At 36.6% G+C, this 24504-nt stretch overlaps 1 protein-coding gene across 4 annotated transcripts in view; it reads right to left on the reverse strand.

Moving 5' to 3' along the window:
* The window catches only part of MPPED2 (metallophosphoesterase domain containing 2), a 154545-nt gene that overhangs the window by 123890 nt on the left and 6151 nt on the right, over positions 1–24504 (reverse strand). For all 4 annotated transcript variants that reach the window (XM_088145854.1, XM_088145856.1, XM_088145855.1 and 1 more), the window contains exon 2: positions 23897–24140. In XM_088145854.1, the coding sequence (XP_088001980.1) occupies positions 23897–24024 (128 nt within the window). In that variant the 5' untranslated portion in view covers positions 24025–24140. The remainder of the gene's footprint in view (positions 1–23896; positions 24141–24504) is intronic.

Below are 24504 nucleotides of genomic sequence, written 5' to 3' on the forward strand. Positions count from 1 at the left end.
AAGCAATATAGGTATGCAGAATTTGTTGACATTCTCTTTGGAAAGGAAAGAACAGAAATCACTGTATGCAGCTATTTTGGTATGGCAGGAGAGGGAGAAAAGTAGGGAACAATTTTACCTGGAATCTTTGAAATTTGATTAATTCCTAATCACATTTACTCTGTTTGCAAATGACTTCAAAATTTTTGATAAAGTTTTTGAAGCAGTCAAAGAGAGCATAAAGATTAAAGATTAAATCCCAGAGATCTATGTATCTTATTGTCACTCCCAATCATAAGGGATAGATACTTTTAAAATAAACAGTATAAAAAGGTTGTACTAAGTTGCCTGAACTCCATCAGTGATAAAGGCTTCACCATGAGGGGAAAAAAAATATATCTTGTCAATGTTTGACATAACCCTGGGATGCAAAAAGTCCTCCAATAATGTCCTAAGAATGTTGGATGTATAGCAATAAGTGGTGCTGCAAGGTAACTTTTAAAGTTTTATATACCACTAGACAAACCCTGACCCGTTGGGTCATCATTTCAGAGATATTTCCTTACCTAAACAAAGAAACAGAACAACCAAGGGCAAAAAAGCAGTGGGAGTGTGAGCAACTTAGGATTTGCTGCTGGTTTCCCCACTGAAATGTGCCTTGGGAAGCTGGCAGGGAACGTCAGAAATTAATCTCCCTTCCTTCCTTCCTCCCTATAATATAGGGTTGCACCGTTTGCCCTCCCCTCACAATCCTCAAGAAAGCCCCAGTGAAACCTCCTCTTCCTCTGACCTGTGGACCCGCTCCTCATGCTGGTGTGTCCCCAGGGCCCCCTCTCTTGAGGGAGGAAGAGGGCTTATCCGTCAATTGCCAGCACACCCCAGCCAGCCCTACCTCGCCAGCAGGCATCTGAGTCACTCCTTCATCCTTCCCTCAATACCCGCCACTGTTAAGAGATTTAAAATTTCAGCCTCGGTTCCAAAGCAGCCAATTGCTGCTCACCTGTCAGGCCTTGCCGCCAACTAGTTGGGTGCAGGGGACAGAGGGAGGTGAGAAAGAGGTCAGGGATATGCCCGTGACAATCACGTGACCTGGACTGACCACGGTGATGTGGCAGCACAGTAGTGCTGAAGTGGCCACAAATTTCCCAAATTTCAATCCCATGGGAGTAATGGGTCCCAGATTTTGGACCATTCTGCTGCCCATTTGGGGTACCTTGGTTCATAAACTGTTGCCTTATGATGCACCATTTCACCCAGTTGAAGGTTACAGACATGAGAGTTTTAGTAGTATATAGACAGATGAATTAAAGTTAAAGTTGCATAGTCTCCATTGAGCCACTTTACAACTGCCTGGGTTGTTTCCCCAGAGAGTGTGTGACATGAATGCCATATGACCTGCCAAACCTGGAATAGTAATGATTCAATCAATTGCTGCAATGGAGAATCCGACTTCCAATGTCCATTGTCCAGATGCTATTTCATGCCCTGTTAGCAATCCTACAGCATAAATATCTCTGCTACATATCATCTGTTGTATCTGTCTTGCTATTCCAGACTTACTTAATGCAATGACATACCACAGAAATATATTAAAAGTAGTAACTAAAAAGGAGCAAATCTGTATACAATCAAAAAACAAGTTTAAATTATAGAATAAAAAATGAAAGCTATCCAGTGCTATATTTATCAATATACAACAGAATGCTTTACATTTGTAATAACGGTCCTGGTAGACACTTTATTTTTCTGTGAAGTGATTTCACTTTTAGTAATGCATTGTTTCATAAAACAGTAAAAATATGAATGAACCCAAAACAATTCAAATTGGCAACCAAAACAGATACACTATTAGTCTAAATGCACCTAATATAGAATATGTGTGTATCTATATGCACTGGTCTTGGGATGTTAGCATGTTTACATGTTTTCCCCTTATTAAATAATGGGAGGTGTGATAGCGATTATCAGCTTTTGATATTTAACTTTTCTGACTGAAGTAATTTCCGAGCAAATGTCTGGATTTCCTTAAACTTCATTTAAACCCTGCAAGTTGTGTTTATCCCAGAAGAAATAATTTACATCAATGCCTTGTACTACTAGAACAGCATTTCTTTTTCTTTAATAATAATTGTTATTGAAGTTTAAAAATAAAGACAAAAGACTAATACAAATTAAGAAAAATATAAAAAGAAAAAATGCAGAGAAAAAGAAAAAAGATATAAAGAAAAAAGATAAAGAAATGACTTACTCCTTCAAGACAAGTACAGTACAAACCATTTCAGTAACTTACCACCTTCTCTAACATTTCAACAAAAGATCTCTTCTTCCAATATTTCATCCCTCAGTTATAAGCAAATTATAAAACCTCATCATTTAGTCTTAATCAGCAAAAGTCCATTAAGAGTTACCAGAAATAACATATATATTTCAACCTTAATCAAATAAATCAGTTACATATTCCTTTACTTTACTTTTAACGTAGTAACTTATCATTTTCTCTAAAAATACAACAAAAAAACCCCTCTTCCTTCCATATCTTATATCTTATCTATAAACATATCTTTAAGGCCTTGTCATCTCTGGTACTTATACAATATGTAAATAAATAAACATTTATTTTTTTGCCCTCTCAAATATAAATTAAATAAATCCGATCAGTATAATTGTGGGAGTCTGAAAATGTTAAACCCGTATCTCTACAAGGGGCTTTGTGCCCTTAAGGAAGATTTTATAACTTTAGTGGGTATCTAACATTACATAAGCTTTTTTCAAGTGGAGGCTGACTAGCCTTGTATTGTCTAAGTCTTCCTCTCTCTCTTTACTAGAGTGTCCATGATCACCGATACACTTGACATCTATAAAATACCAAAGACACAGTTAGGATCTCTTAACACTTAAGACATAATTAAGCTAAGTTAAATAAATCTGAATATGCACTTTTATTTGACATAAATACATGGAAGTCTTGTTAAACTGAAGATCGACTTTGTCCACTGCTATTTGCAAGAAGTGAGTTTTTGACTGTCTGAAGCCACAGCCTAGTGTGATGCTAGGTCAACTGCAGAGGAAAGATGATCCATCCCCTTCCTGCACAGCAGCTTTTCTCAAGGGTCAAAGAAACCTGTTCAACAGTGCTGATAGTGGCATGTGGGCTTGTGGGGGTTTCCCAAATCAGTGAGAGGCACTTGGCACGAGTGGAGCTGCTGTATGTAAGTAGCATACATTTCAAAATGTATGTCAAGCAACAAAACTGCTTTTATTCTTCTTTTAAAAAGTTCGTCTTCTAAAAATGGAAGGATCGGTGAAATCAATTAATCCTGCTACTCTTCATTACCACAACTTAATAATAAATCTCACTTAAGAAATTTTACTTATATCCGCTTTTGAGCTATTTTAGGAATTGCTGCTTCTAGTGTTAAAGACAAAAATAGAAATTGAATTTATAAAAAAGGCTGCATTTTTCTGTTTATGTAAGACATCCACTCCATTTCTCCCATCTCTAATAAAAGTTGTTAATTTTCTATAGTATGCTCCTGAAATCTTCATCCCCTTTATGTTGTATCTCAGTAGTATTATATATCCCAGAAGCAGAGTGGGAGCCCTTACTTCTGCTCATTAAGGATATAACATCACCACAAAGGGAACACATTACATGTGGATTTGTTACATATTATATTCATTGCTCAGTATTTCAAATTAGCATTTATCTTAATATGCCTTCTGTTGTTTGCAGATCCGGATAAGTCAATACGATAAACAAAATCCACAAATACTTTGTTCTGAGCAGAACCAACACTAGGGTCTAACAAACTACATTTTCAACATCAGAGTGGTTTGGGACCTAACCACAGCATCCACAATCACAGGTTTCTACCAAACAGAGACTAATGAGATGTACGCTATTTTTCTCCTCCAGTGAAGTCTGAACATTTAAAACACTGTATTAGGATCATAATATAAAACCATAATGCTTCTTTATACAATAATGTTACAGGTCAACTGATGCCAAAGTTGGGGCCTTTTCAGTGGTAGCCCCTTATTTATTGAAACTCATGAGTTTAAGAATGGAATAAGACGTACAGAAGACTAGAATGCAAAGTTTCCAAGTTACATATGTTTACAAAAGAGATACAAAAGAATGGGTTTGTCTGGGACAAACCTTTTTCAACATCTGTTGATGAAGATTCTCAGTCTTCCATGTGGAATTATCTGGAGCTTGAGTCATGGCAACTGGACTTCTGTTCTTTCTGGTTTGATACGTTTCACTGCTTGTCCAAGCAGCTTCTTCAGTCTAGAAAGTTGGTTGGGGGGACCCCATAAATGTCCTCCAGGGTGCTTGCATTTCTCGCTGACATGATGGGCTCATTGAAGGGACAATAGGAGAGTGATTTTTTTCAACATCCTGTTCTCCAGTGCTTATTTAAAATAAGATGTAATGACTCCAATAATGGCATTTATAAAACAACAGGATGTAGTGAATGTAATCAAGAATAAAACTAGAAGACAGCTATACATTTGCAATCACAGGTAGTCCCTGGCTACTGAAATAGCAGCTGGGAGTTCCTCTTTTGCTCCTAATAGTACAGTAGGTCTGGTGGGAAACTTCAAGTATGGCTTGTTCTGTCCTGTGTTGTTCAATTCTTACTAGAAAACATTCCTCAGTTAAATGAAACCTTTGGGAAACCAGTCCGAGAGGAAACATTTGAAATGGCAATGAGGGGAAACAGGGAGGCAACCAAGCAGAATAACGCTGTTAATTATCTGTAAATAATAAATATAGATGTGTATTCATCAATCAGAAATAAGAAAAATAATGTACAAGACTGCATGTGTTGCAGTCTTTTTAAAGTTATTCTGAGGCAAGTAACATAAAGCATCGCTTCCAATATAAATTTGCTTTCCAAAAGAGCTGTGTAACAACTGGTGCTTTAAGAGACAAAGGAAATAAGGCAAAAATAATTACATATGGATAAAACAGCTAAACTGTATTTTGTTTAAAATTGCTTTATTCATATAATGTGACTTTAAGTTTCAGAAATACAAGGAAAATGTCTTTGAGGGAAAATGCTAAATAAAATGGTGGTAAGCCTGAAACAAAAGATGTATGTGCGTGTGTGTGTCTGTGTCCATAAAGTTTAAACACATTTTAAAAGTTTTACATTAAGAATCACTCTATGCTTATCATGCTAATTTCAAGTACTCTGCTTTCAAGCATTTCCATGGTTACTGAAGGACAGTAGTCTGTACATTAGTTAAAATGTGCATTACTAAGTTTCTAGCTGCTATTTTATTAATTTCATAAATATACAGAAAGAAATTCAATGTGGTGTCAAGGGAAGCATTTCTAGATTCAGCCTGAACACAGTCATTGCAAAGTAGCAATCTTTAAAATGGAATGCGAAAGTAGGTCAAACTGTCAATAAAGCAGAGTGCCCTGTTTGAGTTATTACTTTTTAATAATGTAACCACTAAGGAATCTTACTGGTCCTATATATGCACGGTTTCAATATTAACAGCAAGCGCAAAAGTAAATAAATAATATCTGAAATAATGTATTGTACCAAAATAACACCAATAAAATGCTAAGCTGCAAGGCTTAGCATAAAAATGAAAAACACTAATGGAACATAGTGCAGTGTGCTTATACTATGTGTAGTCTGGAATCATGCATAATGTAACAGTGCAACTGCTAACAGCAGGCTCACATAAGATAATTTACACTTGGTTTTATGGACATGCGGAACTGAACTTTGAAGTCATCCCTAATGAGATTCAGCTTGGCCCTAACAGCATCCTGAGAGAGTGTGCAGGGTTTTTCTCTTGCTTCCAGTGCATATTTATAAAGTGGAACATAGGCTCATTTAAATTGCACACGTGGGTTCATACAACCTCCCCATTACAAAGGGGAAAGTTTCACACTAGGGGAAACGCTTACCCATCTACCAAGTGTTTTAATTACATCTGCCACTTTTGCAAACTAGCAAAAGTACCTGGAAATGAGGAAACAAAGAACTTTGCTGCTTTACATTTAACCTCCCTGAACTCTTGGTTTGAGTGGGAATGCCTTGATGGTGCTACAGTTTAGTAAATCTCACCACCTCAAATTAAGAGGAGGAGAAAGCTCAGGTATTTCACTAAATCTAAAGGCTGCTCAGGAGTTAGCTGTTTAATTACCCAATCCTGCAGTAATGTGTGAAAGTCGGTGGAAGAGGCATGAAGAACTTCTCTTTTCGAACACTCCTGCATTCCACAGGGTCCAAAGCTGTGCCACATGGGCCCTGAAACACGTCAGAGATATTTTTTTTCCTACTGCAGAGGAGTTTGAGGTAAAAACATGTATTGAGTCAGCTTTGCCTTAATAATTTTGTTTGCTAATTTTAACATTAATAAAGTATTCATTCAGAGAACATGCAAAGATGCCTATCTTAGCAGTAAAAGCCTTACCATAAGATCTATGTATCTTACTGGTGAAGAAAATATGTAGAGCCAATACACTCTCCTTCGCCACCATTTTCAGTTTTGGAATTTATTCTGTTCTGACATCTTTGGAGAAGAAATTCATTCCCTGCTTGAACACTGAGATAAACCTAACCCTAAACACATGGTATATTCCCAAATTCATGAAACTGTCAAGTGGCCTCAGATAGATGAAATGACCAGAATCAGGTTGCTTAGTTTCAGGAAGTTGTTATCTAATGCAACTTCAGCTCATTTTCTGTCACTGTATCTTGAATCAGTAATATATGAAGCTGATCAATATTCTGTGATATCCATTTTCTTTATGGCATAGTATCAGACTTTTGGATGGGTTACCAGCTGAAAAATCACTTTTTTTACATTATAATAACCATCAGGTCAGGTTTAAACGTTAGAACTCTAATATTAAGCCACAATCGTTTGCTCAAACGTATAATGTATTTGTTTTCAAATTTATTTAGAAGCAATGAAACAATTTCAAATTGCTACCGCCAGAATTTGGTTAGGTCATTAAATGTAGTGCTTCTTTTCTCACTGGTTGCTTTCTTTTTTTTTTTTTACAAATCAATTGTTCATTTATTTTCTGCTCATATTGTTTCTTGCTTAGTCCACCTGCTATTTCACTGTATTCTTTTAGTGCTTTATTAAACAGGAAGGGGGGGAGGGTGCTGCTTCTATTCCCTTCCACACACCACCAAATGAAACAGCTGTATTTCTGTCTAATGTGACACTGGGTAGAAATCATCGTTCAAGAAATGAAGAAAATGTAATTATTTACATTTTCACAAAAGATATTCTGTCTACAATTCATACTGAACGGCAACATTTTACTGACTTCAAAGGCTTCCAGATCAAACACTTTAATTTTATCCTTGGCAAGATAAATATCTTATAAAATACAGAGAGCTAAAGTAATTACATTTAAAATTAGAAATCATCTTCAGTTTTTTTTGTTATTTTTAGAAATAAATTGTCTCAAAGCAAAAGTTTAGATGCATATATACTCCTCATTAAAGACCAGTACACAAGTATTTCATCATAAAGCAAATAATAAGAAAACTGGCATGCATTTGCTTCAATCTTGACCATTCCTAAATTATTAATAGGTTTTCCCAATTTTCTTCCCATTAATGAAATCGAGCCAACTCCAGGCTGAACATACCTGGAAATCTACTTCCTAATGGCCTGATTTTTCCCATCAATAAAAAATTGTATTTAATTATGAACATGTGCTCAAATAGTCTTTTTTTTCCCAAGACCCAGAAATTATAATAGCAGATAATTAAAAACAAATAGTGACAACACTATGAGTTAAAGGTCTTCATTTTGTTGCCAAGCTGACATATCAAATTCAGAGATAAACAAAGACCGTTTCTTTTTCCCCCCCCATTAACACTGTGGCTGTGTTAAGATGCAGCAATGCAAAGCAGTCTGGCAAAACACAATCAAAGGTCACAGTGCAAAAAATAATACTCCAGAGGATTATTATCTTTTAATTTTCACAGTGTGTCTAAAAACTTCTATTGCTGTATCTGACTCATGCTGCTTCATTATAATGACAGCATTGCTAGGAGACAAAGTAGTTTAGATATTTCATACACACATATATATAGCAATCTTCAGACAATCCAAAAGCTTGCGATGGCAATGTGAGGTCTCGTTCAACGTCTGGAAGTGCTAGTTTCAAGATCGGTTCTGCAGAATTTTTTTCAGCACATCCTAACAATATACCTGAATTACTGATTACTAGTAGTGTTTGTAAAACTAGATACAGCTATGCCTCAAGGCAAAGATAAATAAAAATACATTTCTATTTAGAAAGATATGGCCTTCAACAAGTTTCAAAAGCTTGTGGCAAATCTGGGCTAGTCATACAAATATTATATTACGATGAATTATATCTATGCCAAGCTTGAACAACTTGTGGTCCGCTAGCAAAACACAAAGAGGCTATTAAAACCTCCTGGTTTTGCTGACTGCCTAGGTCTACAAAAATGAGATAGAGAGTTGTCAAGTACCTGGTAGACCACAATGACTGCATTCAGCTGCAGCAGTACAACACTAGCTAGCTTAGCCTTGTAGTCTCAGTATGATAGACTGAAAGCTGATGTACAGTAATAATGCTATTACTTCCGCACAAACTTGATACAGTGGTTAACGTTTCAGAATGATGTGCTGACCTTGTGATCTTACCCATTTAATTCAATTTTTTTTTTTTTTGGTACCATACAAACAGAAAGCAGCAAGGTCTTCTCTTAAAGGTACTCAACATAATGTGCCCTACCAATACAGTCCTACCCACACACTTTTTGTCTTCTTCAAGCCATGGCCCATCAGAGATGCTTGGGGGTGGGTAGGCACTGAGTTATCCACTTTATGTGCTTAATGACAGAACTGTAATGCTCTGCTCTGAGACAACTGTGAATACTTGTTTTTTTTTTAAACAAATATTTCAAAATATCTATTTTTCAGGATAAAGAAATACCAAGGGAAAGAATAATATATCAAAAAGAGATCAAAACATATTGTCATCAAGATTGACTGAAATAGGATATTAATATTTTACCTAGAAAAGTAATACCTTGCAAGTTGTAGGTCAGTGCTATCAGTTAAAAGGTCACTGTCTTTGAATATAATTTGAAATTTCAGCTTTGTTCATTTTCTTCTCCCCTGATATCCTGGATTCTGCTAAATTAGACAATTACTAAAAAAAATTAATGAGTGACTTCAGCATTTATATTATTTACACCATTTACCAAATTGTTGTGTGATTGTGAATAATTCTAGGATAACAATAGTAGTTGTGCTTTGCTCAACATAAAGGGAAAAAAATCTATTTTGATTGCAGTTCTAGAGCCTCAGGTATAAATAAGTGATGTTTCAAGATTCCAGAAACCTGCTTTTCTTCCTTCTGTACAGTATCCCATTGTATAAAATTCTGCATTACTATTATAATGTCATGACTATAACTCTCTTGAAATTCTCTAACAAATGAACCTTCTCCCCCATTCTTCAGAAGAGAAAACAGCTCTAATTCCTCACATTACATTTAATCTGTTTTTTATCTTGTTATCAAACCATTTGGAATTTAGTAGCTGATATAGTAAACTATTTAAGATAATTATATAGACAGCAAAGAATGTCAAAAAGCCCTCTCTAAACTGGGGCAATGGACATTAAATTGGCAAATACGGTCCTATTTAAGCCGATACAAAGTGAATCAGATTGGGGCAAAAATTCTGATTCTAACATATACTGATGGCACCTGAACGAATAACTGATAGTGTCCCCAATTACTGAACATGGGGGAGAGAGACAGAGAGAGAGACAGAGACAGACGGGTTTAGCAAATCCATAACTTTTTAAAAAACACTGGCAGGCTGCACAAGGCTGCTAGATGAGCCACATGTTGTGCAGGCCAATTCTAGAGAGTTGACCAATTTGTAGAAAGTGACAACCCAAGTAATCATCAGAACAGAGCAACTAAAGTGACACATGGAAGGGAAATATTGAGATAATGTAATAATAATATAAACCATTGTTACATGTTGTATTCAGTGTTACCTTATTATTTACAACCTGAAGTGATTTGAAGTATTCCAGCTGTAAATTGGAATTTTACTGCTGAAATCTACCAAACCACATCCAGAACAGCCAGATCCAAGCACATTCTGGAAGCCAAATGGATCGCTCTGGTGTTCCCTGGAATGTTCCATCCCCAGAATGGTGAGTTCTGCCCATCCCTAATGAACTACAGTCTTGCAAGCTATAGAGTCAAGAGAAGCATCTATTTTAACCATTTCAAGACAACCTACCCAGGCCTAAAGGATTAGGGCTTTTTCAAGTATTATTTTCTCTCATTCCCTCAGGGAGAAATAATATTTTGAAACTCTGCTAATGCTTAGTATTGGCAGATGTGAATGCGGTAACTCTTCAAACAGAACAGCAAAATGAAATGACTTTTCTATCAATCTTTAATATTATCTACCAAAATACTCTCTTTAAAACCTCTACCAAGGTTACACTCATAAAATAAATACTTGGTATTGCCCCCCAGATAATAATGGGACTATTTTCCTCGAAAAAACATTTTGAGATGTAACAGGACTTTGATTTTGATGTCATCTATAATGATGAATTACAGAGTGAAAGATATGAACCTGTGACACATTTTTGGCTATGTTCTTGATACTGGGAATATCAGCTGTTCACACTTTAAAATCTGAATGAATTAAAAACAGGTAAGACCAAAACCAGAAAACTACAGCACAAAGCACTACTTGGCTTCTAAGAATGGAATTCAAGCCAGCCTTATTGACTGCAAATAACTCCTAACAAATATAGGGACCAACTTCATCCACTCTGCAGAAATATGTCAATGTTATAAATGAAAAACTTCAGTCAAACGTAAATTAATAAGCCTGATGAATAATCAGCATTAAAAAGAGTATGTGTTCCTTTATAGAAGTTAAAACAGGCCTATCTTTTTATTTTAGGTAGAATCTACTTTTTCCAGGAAGATTTCCCCCTTACTAACTATTCTCCTCCGAATGAGGAACAGTATAGGTAAATAACTTTATTTTCACTGAAATTATGGACTAACTGAATACTAAGCCCCTGCAATGCTACCCTCCCATTCTCTTTCATCTTGTTTCTAAGGCAGCTTCTGGAACCTTATAAGAAAATAAAGGAAAGGATGTTGCGGCAACTGATGAGTAGTGCTTTCTTTTCCTGTACACCGATGATGATGACGATGATGATGATGATGCATGGACAAGATGCTTTACCAGCCAGCCTGAGGTTTTTGGGAGCTCTGAGGAAACTGTGAGCATCATGTTGGCAAACAAATGGTAACCTTCAAAATCAGCTTTCTTGACTACACCATCTGTTCAGAAATATGTACCACACTGGCACACAAAAGAATATTCTAGGAATTGTCACCCTCGCTGGAATTTATTCCTCTACAATGTTTTCTGGAAAGCCCATAAGGATGGCTTTGACTGGTTTTAACTACTGAGATAGCTTAGTTAAAAAAATAATACTAGTAATCATGATTAAGAATATACATGATATTACACAAGAAGGCCTTTGTTCTTAATTCTGTGCTATGTAAAGTCTCTAGTTAATATAATTATATTAGAATGAAGTAATGGTTACGACATATGTATCTCATGCCTGATGTTGCTCTCTGAGGTCAAAGGAAGTTACCATGTGCTGACAAATCAATGATCTGGTAGACTTCATCATACATAGGCTTTTAAACAATATATTTTACATCATTATGGCTACTAGATATGGACTGCAAAAATCCAAACCATTAGAAACTTGAACTCGGCCTTACCACCACATGCTGTCTGTTAAAACAAAAACTTAGCAGTATATTGCAGGCTACCAAATTTATTAGGCATCTTAGAAGTTCCATTTGATTTAATATAATAATAACAACAACAACACCAAAACAAGTCTGGATAGTGGACATTGCAACACCTGGAGACAGCAGAATAGAAGAGAAAGAACTGGAGAAAATCACAAAATACAAAGACCTGCAAATAGAAGTAGAACGACTGTGGCAAAAGAAAGCAAAGATAATACCAATAGTAATAGGCGCCTTGGGTGCAATCCCAAAACATCTGGAGGAACACTTGAACATCATCAGCATTGACAAAATCACCATCAGTCAATTGCAAAAGACAGCTTTACTGGGAACAGCTTACATCCCATGATGATACCTTTAATACCATCAAACAACAACATCTGCCTATCCCAGGTCCTTGAAAGGACTTGATACTGAATAAAAATGCCAAATCTAGTCTAAACATTTGGCTGACTGTGCAACCAACCATAGTATTTTCCTTAATTAAACAATATCCTTAAAATGGTACAAGACTAATTACTTCCATATTCCTCTGGAAATAAGTTCAGCTGTGCTCAACACCATTCCATATCCCTTAAAAGAATTCTAACATTATAATAAAAGAAACTGACAAAGGAGATCATCATGAGCTGACTAAATTTAAAAAAAAATAAAAAAGCTAAGTGGCACTTCACAATTTTTAGATTCTACAAAAGAGTAAACAGCCACTGAGAAAACATCAACAGAAGAAAAGGAACACATCTACACAGCCATTGCACAGAATCTTCTCAAGTCCTGCTAAACTACCTCATTGTGGCGGAAAAGGGGGTGTTCCTGGGAGGGATCAGCAAAACCCACTGGGATTCTGTGGGGTCAAGGTCATCTCCTAGTGACACAGGCCGATGCTGGAGGCAGAAGATCACTTTAGTATCAATGGTAAAAGCATCTCTTCATTGTACAGGAGAAGGCAATGGGAAACCACTTATATATTTCACAAAGGAAACTACATGGATAGATGGTATAAAATGTTTGACAATAAAGTGCCAAATGTTGGCCCCTCAGGTCAGATGGCATTCAACATCCTGCTGAGGAAAAGCTGGAGATTTTTCAGAGTACTAATAATTTCTATGAGGTGGCTAGACTAAAACCTTCCTGATGCCCAGTTGCTGATGTCATTCAGGAATGAAAATCCAAAGCTGCAAACATAGAATTACAGCAGGAATATGAAAAAAAATAGGGAGAAAGAAGTAGTTGGATTGTATGGCCAAGAAAACTAAAATGAAGCAGAATCCAAAAATTTCTTCATTGCTATTGTATATAGGTGTTGTATACTGGTATTGTATACAGGTAGTTCTCAGGCTACAATGGCATTTGGAACCAGAATTTCCATCGCTAAGTGATGTAGCTGTAAAGTGCAACATCATGTGATTGCATCACTTAGTGATGGCAATCCCAGTGGTCCCTGTTGCCATTGTTAAGGAGGACCCCACAGGTTGTTAAGTGAGGACTGACGGGAAGAGGTGGGAATCCAGGTAAGCAGGCCAGGGGCGAAAGCCGCGGGCAGGTGCTACGGAGTATGGGTGGGTGGGCAAGTGTCATGGGCTCTATGAAGTACAGGCAGGCAGGTGCCATGGGCAGGAACTAAGGAATACAGGTGGGTGGGTGCCGCAGGCAGGCACCATGGAGTATAGGTGGGTGGGTGATGCAGGCGGGCACTACGGAGTACAGGTGGGTGAAAAAGCAGCAGGAGTGGCTTGAGACCTCCTGCTACCTTCCCTATTGACTTTGCTTGTCAGAAGTCAGCAGGGAAGGTCATAAATGGCAATCACATGACCACAGGATGCTGTAATATAATTGTGAGCCAGCTGTCAAGCACCTGAATCATGATCACGTGACTGCGGAAGCACTGCAACAGCTGTAACTTCAAGGAGGAGTTGTAAGTCCCCCTCATTCAGTGCCATTGTAATTTTGAATGGTCACTGAACGAGTGGTCATAACCTGAGGACTACCTATATAACTATTGTATATAGGTGATGTTTTGTTCCAACAACCAAAGCAATACCTAATAACAAGGACATCACCAGATGGACTACACAGAAATCAGACTATATTATTTATACAAGGAGGTGGAAGAGCTCAATTATAACAGCAAAGATGTGGCCAGGAGCTGACTGTGGAACATATGATGAATTACTCATGCACAAATCCCCAATTAAACTAAAACTGAGGAAGAAAGTCAACCCATTTCTACAATATGACCTTGAGCATATATCCACCATTTTCAAGGAAAAAATCAGGAATTGCTTTGGTCCTGAACCTCTTTAACAAGGAACCAGAGGAACTGTGGAATGAAATCAAAGACCTTGTTAAGGATGAATGCAAAAAGAAACTACCAAAAGACCAAGAAAAAGAAGAAAGTAAGCTGGTTGTTAGAACAAGCAGTGGAAATTGCCAAGAGAAGCTAAAGCCATGAAAGACAATGATCTGAGAAAGGAATTTAAGAAAAAAATTCAGAGAACTGTTCGAAGACACAAGAAGCAGTATTACAACAACATCTATAAAGGTGATGAGAAAAGACATGGGAAAAAAGTCTTCCAAAGACTCTGACTCAGAAGGGGGGGGGTGTCCCAACCTCAAATTGGTATGCTAACGTACACCAGTGGACGTAACTATCAGTGGATAGTAACTGATTTAAAGAACATCAAAGAAAGACTGAAGAAGTATACTGAAATTCTATTCAGTAGAAATGTCAACATCCTAGTTACAGCAGTTCTGAAACATTTTGATCTCAGGACCCTTTTACATTCTTAAAAATGACTGAGGACCCCAAAGAGCTTTAGTTTATGTAGGTTATACCTATCAATATGAACTGTATTAGAAATTAAAACTGAGAAATGTTAAAAAAATTATTTGACTTTGTGGACCCCCTGAAAGGGACCCCAGGGTTCCCCAGACCACACTTTGAGAACCACTGCCTTAGAAGATATTCCCTACTTACAAGAAACTCTAGTACTAGAAGATAAAATTAGATCAGCACTCCGGTCATTATCAAATTGAAAGGCTAGAGAAATTGGTGGAATATCTACAGGAATATGGCATGCAACAACAAAGGTTCTAAACACGCTATACCAACAAATCTGGAGAATGACTCAGTGGCCAACAGATTGGAAGAAATCTATTACATACCAATCCAAAAGAAAACAGACTTAACAGAGTGTGCAAAATACCATATGATATAATAATTTTACATGCTACCAAAATAATGCTTAGGATCATCCAATGTAGATTAGACATCTACACAGAAAGATAGATACCAGATTTCAAGATGAAGAGGCCAAGGAACCAGAGACATTATTCCTGATGAATGCTGGATAACTGAAAAAGCCAAAGAATACCCTCCCCCCACAAAAGAAGTTATAAAGTGCTTCACTAATTACAGAAAGGTTTTTGATTATGTCAACCATGTCAAGCTGCACAATGTCCTGAGGAAAATGGGAATTCCAGAATATCTCATTGTCCTCATGAAAAATCTCTACACAGGACAAAAAGTCACACTCTGGGCTGAACATGGTGAAACAGACAGGGTCCACGTCTACATAGGAATGAGATAAGGCAGGATACTCTCTCCTTATGTATTCAATCTATATGCAGAATATACATTGTGGGAGCTTGGACTGAAAGAAGTTGAGTGTGACTTTAAAACTGGAGGGACAAACATTAATACCCCACGCTATGCTGATGATACTAGTCTGACAGCTGAAATGCAAACAATCTGCAAGTTCTACTAATGAAAATCAAGGAGCACAATGAAAAAATGGGATTAAGATTAAATATATAGAAGACGAAACTAATGACAGCAGATACACTAGCCTCAGAATTTATTAATATATGGAAGTAATGGATAGTTTCTCCCTTTTAGGATTGACCATTAACAGTAAAGGAACCAGTAGTCAATAAATACACTGCAGACTACACTCAGTAGGGTAGCAATGGAGGCCTTGAAAGGATACTCAGATGCTGTGACATGTTATATAACAAGGATCACAACCATGCAGGCAATAGTCTTCCCTGTGAAGCTCTATGCAAATGAAAACTATACTTAGAAGAAGCAGGATAGAAAGGGTACTGATGCTTTTGGTGTTAAAAAAGACTTCTGAGAATACCACGGGTAGACAGGAAAACAAATAGATCATAGAACAAATCAATCCAGAGTTCTCACTCAAGGCACAAATGACCAGGCTCAATTATCATATTTTGGGCACATTACACGAAGACCCAGCTCCCTTGAGAAGTCTATAATGCTGGAAGAGGTGGAAGGAAAGAGAAGAGGGTGACCAAGAGCAAGGTGGATGAGCCTGGCTGCAGTTCATGATAGGAGCACCACTAGAAGACCTGAAAGACCACAGGTAGATAATACTGGAGAAGGTCTGTCTATGTGGTCTCTAAGCGTCAACACTGATCTAATATCACATAATCAATCAATCAATTGCCCAGAAAACCCCAATCAAATTGATCTTCTTAAGTGCCACAAATTAGGAAATTATGGCCTTCCCACACCTCCTGCTTAAAGCATTTGTAATCTCAAAGTAGCTGTTTGATAATTTGACTTTTGGAAGGAAACACTGTCCACTGGTAAGCCTTCTGAAAACACCATTCTGGCCACTATTATAAGTTTTATACACCAAAAGTTCCCACGAAGATGGGCTATATTGCAATGTTATCCCTGATGTTATCATAGCACGCATCATTATTGAGGTTTACAACTTCATCCTCACTCACAAATGATAATATACCAATATTTTTATATATGTCTTAAAACAGTATTCCTCAGCTTTTGTTTCAGGTGTGGTTTTTTTTCTACCAAAGATATATCAAATACTTTGGGGCACTAATCTGATGCTTATGGATTCCCTGCCCCATTTTTAAAATTATTTTAATTAAACAAATAAATGGGAAACTAGGATGCTGCAAAGTATAACACCAACCATGAATTCACAGTCTCCAGAGGTATCCCTAGAAAATGAAAATGGCAAGTGGATAAAGAGCAGGGCTGTTTGGACAGTCTCCCTACTCCATCCAGCCCAGTGCTTAATCACTGTAGCTTCTGCATTAATCGTAGCAGGTTTTTCCATCCCAGCATCATGAGGTTTTCTCAGGCCTGATATGCATATGCTAAGCATGGATATCTAAGCCAGAAAAACCAAGATGCAAGATTTCTATGAAAACTGAAATCTATGGAGGCTTGTTTACAGTTAGATCCAATTAACCAAACCAGTAGCAAAGAACTTGGAAGAAAGCTCTTTTTTGCTATATATCATATCATATCATATCATATCATCAGAAAGGAAACAGAGATCTCAGACAAACTACCTCCTGTACCAAACTATAGCTTCAACTTTATCAACGTATTTACAGATATTACATTATAAAGATACTATACAATTAAAGTCTCATCTTCTAATGCTAGTCAGGCTACAATAATCTAGCAACACACTTCTTTTACAATGCATTAGCCAAACCAGAAATGATTTAGTATTAAAGATGAAATCATTTTACAAAACCTACTGTACTGAAGTATACATGACTTGAGTAAGTATAGCTGGCTGATTACGGAAAATAATTATCTCAGGTGCAACTTGTCCTGCAGATGTTACCTGCTGAGGATAACATTTATATACAGTTTACGTATAAGACCTCAGCTTATATCAGCTACAAGATGTGTTCCTCTGTAAGTTATTGCAAGATATTTAAGTTTAATATAAGAAATATGGTGAAATTATTCCTTCTATTGTCCTAAAGTTAAAGACTATTTCAATTAAACTCAACATAGCCATGTAGGGAGTTTGGGCAGTTAAAAGAAAAAAGTAGTTTACCCTTACATTCTACCAGGACTTTTTCTTCTTCCCAGTCAAGCTGCAGCCACACTGAGAGTTCCTGGTGATATCTCTTCTAATTGCAAATCAATCTTGCTTTTCCAGATCAGCAAAGGGTAGTTAAGTGATACCATCTGCTACCAACAATCTAAAATTTCTGATCTTTCTTCTCTTAAGTAAAACTTTTTATAAAATACAGTGACACTGTAACATCACAATCAAGCAACTGTAAATATAATGAACAGAATAGGGGAAGCATTTCAAGATTCCAGTAATACAATTTCCTAGAATGAAACAGGTTACAAAGATTCTGTAATGAAACTTGGACTTTCTGTAAAATACCATTCAGGTCACAAGATAGACCTCACAGGAAAGGGTTAACTCCATTTCTTCTAGTCAGAATGGAGAGCTTAGACTTTTGCATCCAGTGCCTTTTAGAGAAGGCTTTTCCGCTTGACTCTGTCTTAGGTCAAGAAATAATAGTAGTAAAATAACAATAATACCTTGCATCTAGAAAAAAAAGAAGCAAGGAAAGAAGTGACAACAGGAGCAGAAACTGATGAAGGCAGGATCTTGCAGAGACTCTGGATTGTAATTGCTGTCATTATGAACAGAATTAAAAATATATAATCTTTTTTTTCTGTGTTAGTTGAACCAAAGATATTTGACTTGGGACAAAGGAATCCCTTTGGGAGTAATAATACTTAGAATTATGATTACCCCAAAATGAAGAAACATCCATCTATAAGATTCAGTGTAGGAACTACCAATCTTCTAGCAGTGCTTAGGTAAATGAGAATCAGGGTGACCCAGTTCAGGAAATTAATATAAATTAGTTTTAGATCAGAAAATATAAGGCACAAACTGTTGTCATTTGCTCAAGAAAAGATGGAAATCCTGACATACTTTACTGCATTACTTGCCTTCTTTGGTGTGAAGAGTAAAACACAGTAGAAAAAAACAGCCAACAAAAATTAAAAACCAAACTTAATCAAAATAAACTATGCTCACACAGGTTTTGGACAGCTATATGGTGATTGTCCCTTGCGGCCAAATCCGTTTAAATATATGATATGACAAGCAGGGAAAAAAGGAATACAAATGTATCATGGTGCACAACAAGCCAGTCAGATGACCATTACCCTCCACTAATACCTGCAATCTCAAAAAGCATGAATGCAGAAGAAGAAACCTATTACTTTTAAATCAATTGACTTAAAGTATAATATTGTACAAAAATATATACAACATAGACAATATTATATCCAACATCCAGCATAAATTGTATTCTCACTGCACACAGAACAGAGATCATTCTTAAGAACAGATTATAGTGTAAACAGTAAAGATACCAAGATAGCCATAAACAAACAATATACAAACTGCAAAGTAAAATACAGAGCAACATCAAACCTATCAAATGGAACCATCTTTCTAGTTCACTGTAAGTAGAACAATCTTTTTTTTTCAGTGAAACCTTTTTTAAGGAACTTCAGAAGTTCAAATTTTTTGATAACTTATTTAGTCCTTATGCCAGTGTTGTCCAAACTTGGCCACTTTAAGATGAGTGGACTTCAACTCCCAGAATTCCTGGGACTCCTGCTGGCTGGGGAATTCTGGGAGTTGAAGTCCACTCTCTTAAAGTGGCCAAGTTTGGACAACACTGCCTTATGCTGTCAAATTGTAAAATCAGTGGTGATAGTAATTTACCTCCAATGGGTCAAATTGCCCTTCTAATTTCAGAACTGACTGAGGGCTTCACAATCTTTTGCTGATAACTAATCTTAATCTTAAAACTGGAGATTAATAAATGTATTACAGGAGTTTCTCAGGCTTAGGCAACTATACACTACAATATGAGCTATGAGAAGTAGATTTTACCATTTAACCATGTAAGAATCAATCTCATATGTGTTATTGCTTATTTAGTTATTTCCCCTGCTCTATTTATCAGTACCGAATCCAGCATACTATATATGTTCAGCAAGAATATATACATCGTGGTTGATTTCTCAGTATTTTGTATTATCTTTACAAAGTTTTTCATCATAAAAGAAAGAAAACATGAAATTTCTCTACAGAAGAAAAAGGTAGTGCCCTTTTAAACTGCATGTCTCATCAGATACAGTGAAATTATTCTAGTATTGCCAGTACAGAACAAGCATATTTACAGAAAGAAATACCCTTAAAGTTCAACTGCATTATCTACATTTCTTCATCCTAAGAAAACATTTTGTTGTTGTTTTTACACTGAGATACAAAAATTTTTAATCAAAGTGCACTGCCTATCTATCATTCTTATTTTTCCAATCCAATGGAATATTGAAAAGAAATTTATGTATACATGTTTGGGACGCTTGTCTGTCAACTCAACATAATAACTGTCTCAAAACTGAACATTAGGGGACCAAATTTGTTGTGGTGGGAGAAGTTAATAAAAGAAAGGCCAAGTTTGAAAATGGGCCAAATCAGGCTAGGGGCTGTGGAAAAAAATATTCCAGAAAACATTACCCTGTGCTGGGAGAGGCAGTTTGACAGGAGCTCAGAAAGTTGCTGACTATTCCTTTCTAAGCTCTCTCCAACCTGGACCTATGATTCAGAAATAAGCAGCTCACACTGTCCTGCCTGCTTATACACAAACACACACAATCATAAAGGAACAGCAGAAAGACACACACACACATGCAACAGAATCATTTATTGCAGAAAAAAATACAGGGCTCTTCTATGGCTACTGCTGGTAAGGAACCGGGGGAAAAAAATCCAGAAGCCATATAGCATGCTTTACTGACTACCTTTTTATTATTGTATCTTATCCTAAAATTTACCCAAATTCATACATACATGAAAATGTTTTCTGTTTGAATAAACTTAGTGGATATTTATTGCCCTTTATTTTAATCTTCCTCTCTAAGAGCTTAGAGCAACCATGGGCTGAGTTATTGCAGTAACTCCACCACAAGCTTATGAGATAGGTTAGACTTAACTAAAGTGATTGATCTAGAAAGGCAAACACAATTTAAAAATATATACTGTAGTCCAGCAGTACATAATTTTGACTAATTAGCAAACCATTAGCATTTACAGTCTCAGCAAACATAGAAGTCTATAACAAAAGAGTTGGTAGGGTACAGTATATTTCACGGGTCCCAACTTTAACAAGCCTGCTCAAGACTGTACAACAATATGCATCTCTATAGAAATCTGCATATTTATCCATTAAATATCAATCAAAACTACAGAAACCTAGCCCACGGTATTACAGTCTTTTTTGTGCAGTACCAATTCTCTGCTGTTGTAAATTAATTTTATATATTTTTCGCAATGGAGATGTAGGATATAAATTTTGTAAGTGAGTAAATATGGAACTAATAATAACAAGGAGTCTAAAATAAGCTAAAATTCATACATAATGCATGGGATTAAGTAAGAAACAGACAAAGAAACAGAGACTTTTTAAACCTAAAGAACAGGGTGGAAGCTGACATATAGAGGAACCAACCGAAAGACACTTGTAATTTGAAAACAACAGCTTTTTTCAACTTCTGAGTCCACTATCATATCTTAACTGGGATTTAAAAAGCATCTTGGAATACAGTGCAACACTGCAGGGGCAAAATATACATTATGTTTTTAATAAAATTCTGGACTTTTATTTTATAGACTAATACAGCTTTGGGAGGAAGTTGCGTAGAAAAATAGACTGACCGGCTTTCTTCATTTACCACCAACAATTTTTCTGTTAATCTATCCTTGCTTTCCCCATTTTGGAGATTCAGTTGTGTGCCTCTGTAAACATGGCAGTAGAATGCCATTGAAGGAAATCCTGCAATAAAAACTATCCAGGTTCCACGTCCCTGCAGCTATGCACTTAGATGCCAAAAAGCACAGGCACACAACTGTTTTATGCACACCTCTGCACTGAGGTCCCTTAAGCAAAAAGAAGCATGTATGAAAAAATGGAAAACATATAGAGCCCTCTCTAACAACGGTAAGAAACATATCATTTAATTCTGCTGGAAATCGTCTGTATGCTTTGTCTTCCTCAATTATTTATCTTTAAGCAACTTTGCGGAATTTACTGGACAAATCTGGAACAAGCTGCACACCCTTTCTAAGTTTCAACAGATTTCATTAATCTGAAACAAACAAAAATCTATCCCTAAAGTTGCAAGATGTAGCACTTACAGATGTATCAAAATAGCTATTAATTTCTAGAAACAAATGTAGTTTTTATTTTTAGTTTGCAATTAATTATGGAAAAAATTGATCTGATTCCACTTCCACTGAATAATAGCATCCTAGTTATTTAAAAGATATTGGATTTCAATATTTCAGCATTCTCTATTTTCCATAGCTTCAAAGAGAACAACTCAAACCACATGTAAAATCTCTACTATAGAAATGAATTGCAAAACATATTGAATTATCAGTTTCTGTGCAACAAATGTAGCTACAGCTCAATTCAACAATCAGATAAAAGTAATTTGTTAAAATAACACCTGGAATTCTTTCTCATTGCACAAACTATTAAATCATGTGGAAAGACAAATATGAAGAGGAGCTGGATTTTTTTTTCTCTTGAACTGTATTCCCCTATAACCCACTACACCTATTTCAAACACTTCTAAAATTCAGAGTTTGCCCCAGTGGTAGAAGAAATACTCCTAAGGTACAAGCTTACTACATGCTTTTTTATATCGTGCCCAAAGCCTTTTTTAAACCACTCCATGAAAAGGCAACTGTGTTTTAAAGGGATTAAAATATTTGCATTGGCAATGACCTCTTCTTTCTTTTTGTATGGGTGAAAATATGCTAGCTTTCCATTTACTGAAGAGCTCTGCATATCTCAAAGGTTTGCATACCACCCTCAGTGCAAGGAAGATTGTTCAATAGATTGTTCAATAGGGAACATCTTATCAGGTATTTTGTACCTCCTCCCAAGTAAAGTTCAAAGTAGCAACATGCTTTAGCATTCTCACTATGCAAAAGCTGTTATCCACACAATGAATGAAATACCCCATTCGCTTTGGGTCAATGTGAGGTCAAGAGGTGCCCTTTTGTTTTATAATTTAACCTATCCATTAGACCAGAGGAAAAAAAAGAAGCTTAACTAAAAATGCCTGATAAAGATCACAATTCACTAAACAATGGGAAGGAAATCTGGAATTTAAGACTTCACATAGTTTTTAAAATGGGTGTGTGTTTGTGGGGGCATACACACACGCACATCCACTACACAGCACTTGGCCTGTGTAAGTCCTTCTGCTGTCAGCAAGATCTCAGAAGCCACAATACCAAAACCGAAGCAGGCTAAGGAAAAGACCTTTTGCTCTGCCTTTGTTGGTTTAAGTCTGGGACATAAACATTATTTTAATGCAGTATTTGTATTTCTTGGGACTAATCGTTCAGCCCTCTTGGAATCCTTTGTCTTTCTTGAACAGAAGAATGCAGCATGCGACACACGTTCCCCTTACAACAAGGAGGACAAAGGATTCAGTGATCAGGAGACAATTAGTCCCAATTAGGCCTATTTCGCAGCTGAGTGCAAAGAGTGGGGGAAGGGTGCTCACATTTTCACGAAATATGTCCCTCTGGCAAGTTCCAGTGAAATCAATAAAGCTACAAGTCGGTTACAAGGCCTGGAGTTCACATACAAAATTGTGCTGAGCTTTACCAAGTCTCTGACATCTGGAGCTCTTTGAATCCACTACACTATGCAACCCACTTTGGACATTTTTGATCAACTTATTTATAGCAGAGGGCAGCAATAATTACAAAATTTCCACATGCCTATCCTTGGGGTTGGAAACAACTTGGTTGCAGTTCACATAATGTAAGAGCTGACGTTTCAATCCTCTTTCCTTTTTTAAAAAAGTGTTTTAGTCCTTATCACTGCAAAGATGCCCTGGTAAAAGCTACAAATTTGCCAAGTAATTTTTAAAGCCCAATTATTTATGTTTTTTAATTCTCATATGATTATTAAGTCATTATCTTAGGACCATTTAGACAAGCCTAATTAACTACTATGAATTAAAATGCTGAAAAGTAAATGAAAAATATCTACTGGAAAAATCCATATCCCCACTGTAAGCATATAGTGGGTAAATTGTGGAATCTAATGTAAGGGTAGATATGATTTTTTACAATTTCTTGATATAGGTGAAGGTGGTTACACAATGTTTGACAACATGAATGGCTCAACTGTACTTACATGTGTACATGTGGAGGCTGGAATCGACTTTGGTTAATATTGTAGTGTGTGAACGCCTGGGTTGGATTTGAGCTGTATTCATCCACAGAAATGGAAACTTTGCCTTGTGAAGGAATTCCATGTGCCATCCTTCCTCTTTATAGACATGAGCGACTTACAACTTTCCAGAGCAAAGGACAGGAATGAGCATTGTGTTTCAGCCAATGTCAGAAGCCGAAGATGTCCTCATGAACTCTGCAGAATTCTGGACAACAATATGGAAACATTTACCATTTTGAAATTCCATCTAAAAACGTTAAGCTCAACCTAACCCCATAATTTCCCTTATCTCTTCCCTATGTCACATTAGCACACATACTCTGAGCAAACTCAAACTCCAAACATGGACACTTATGTAAGCAAAAGCAAAACCGTCCACATCCAAGAGGAAATATATCAGTAGGCATGCAAAAGTACAACTTTTGTGAAGGAAGACTGAACTTGTTTGCTGTGATCACAGACTGCAGAGTGACCACTTAGGGCAAATAATGGAAAACAATGGAGTATCTTAGAAAAGGGCTGGTTTGCTGGCTGGTATTCCAAGCTGCAATATTTGTGAGCATATCCTA

This window comes from Python bivittatus, unplaced genomic scaffold, assembly GCF_059951505.1.
Source record: "Python bivittatus isolate LINGU-HERP-01145 unplaced genomic scaffold, Pbiv_v1 ctg000480_np1212, whole genome shotgun sequence".
NCBI classification, from domain to species: Eukaryota; Metazoa; Chordata; class Lepidosauria; order Squamata; family Pythonidae; genus Python; species Python bivittatus.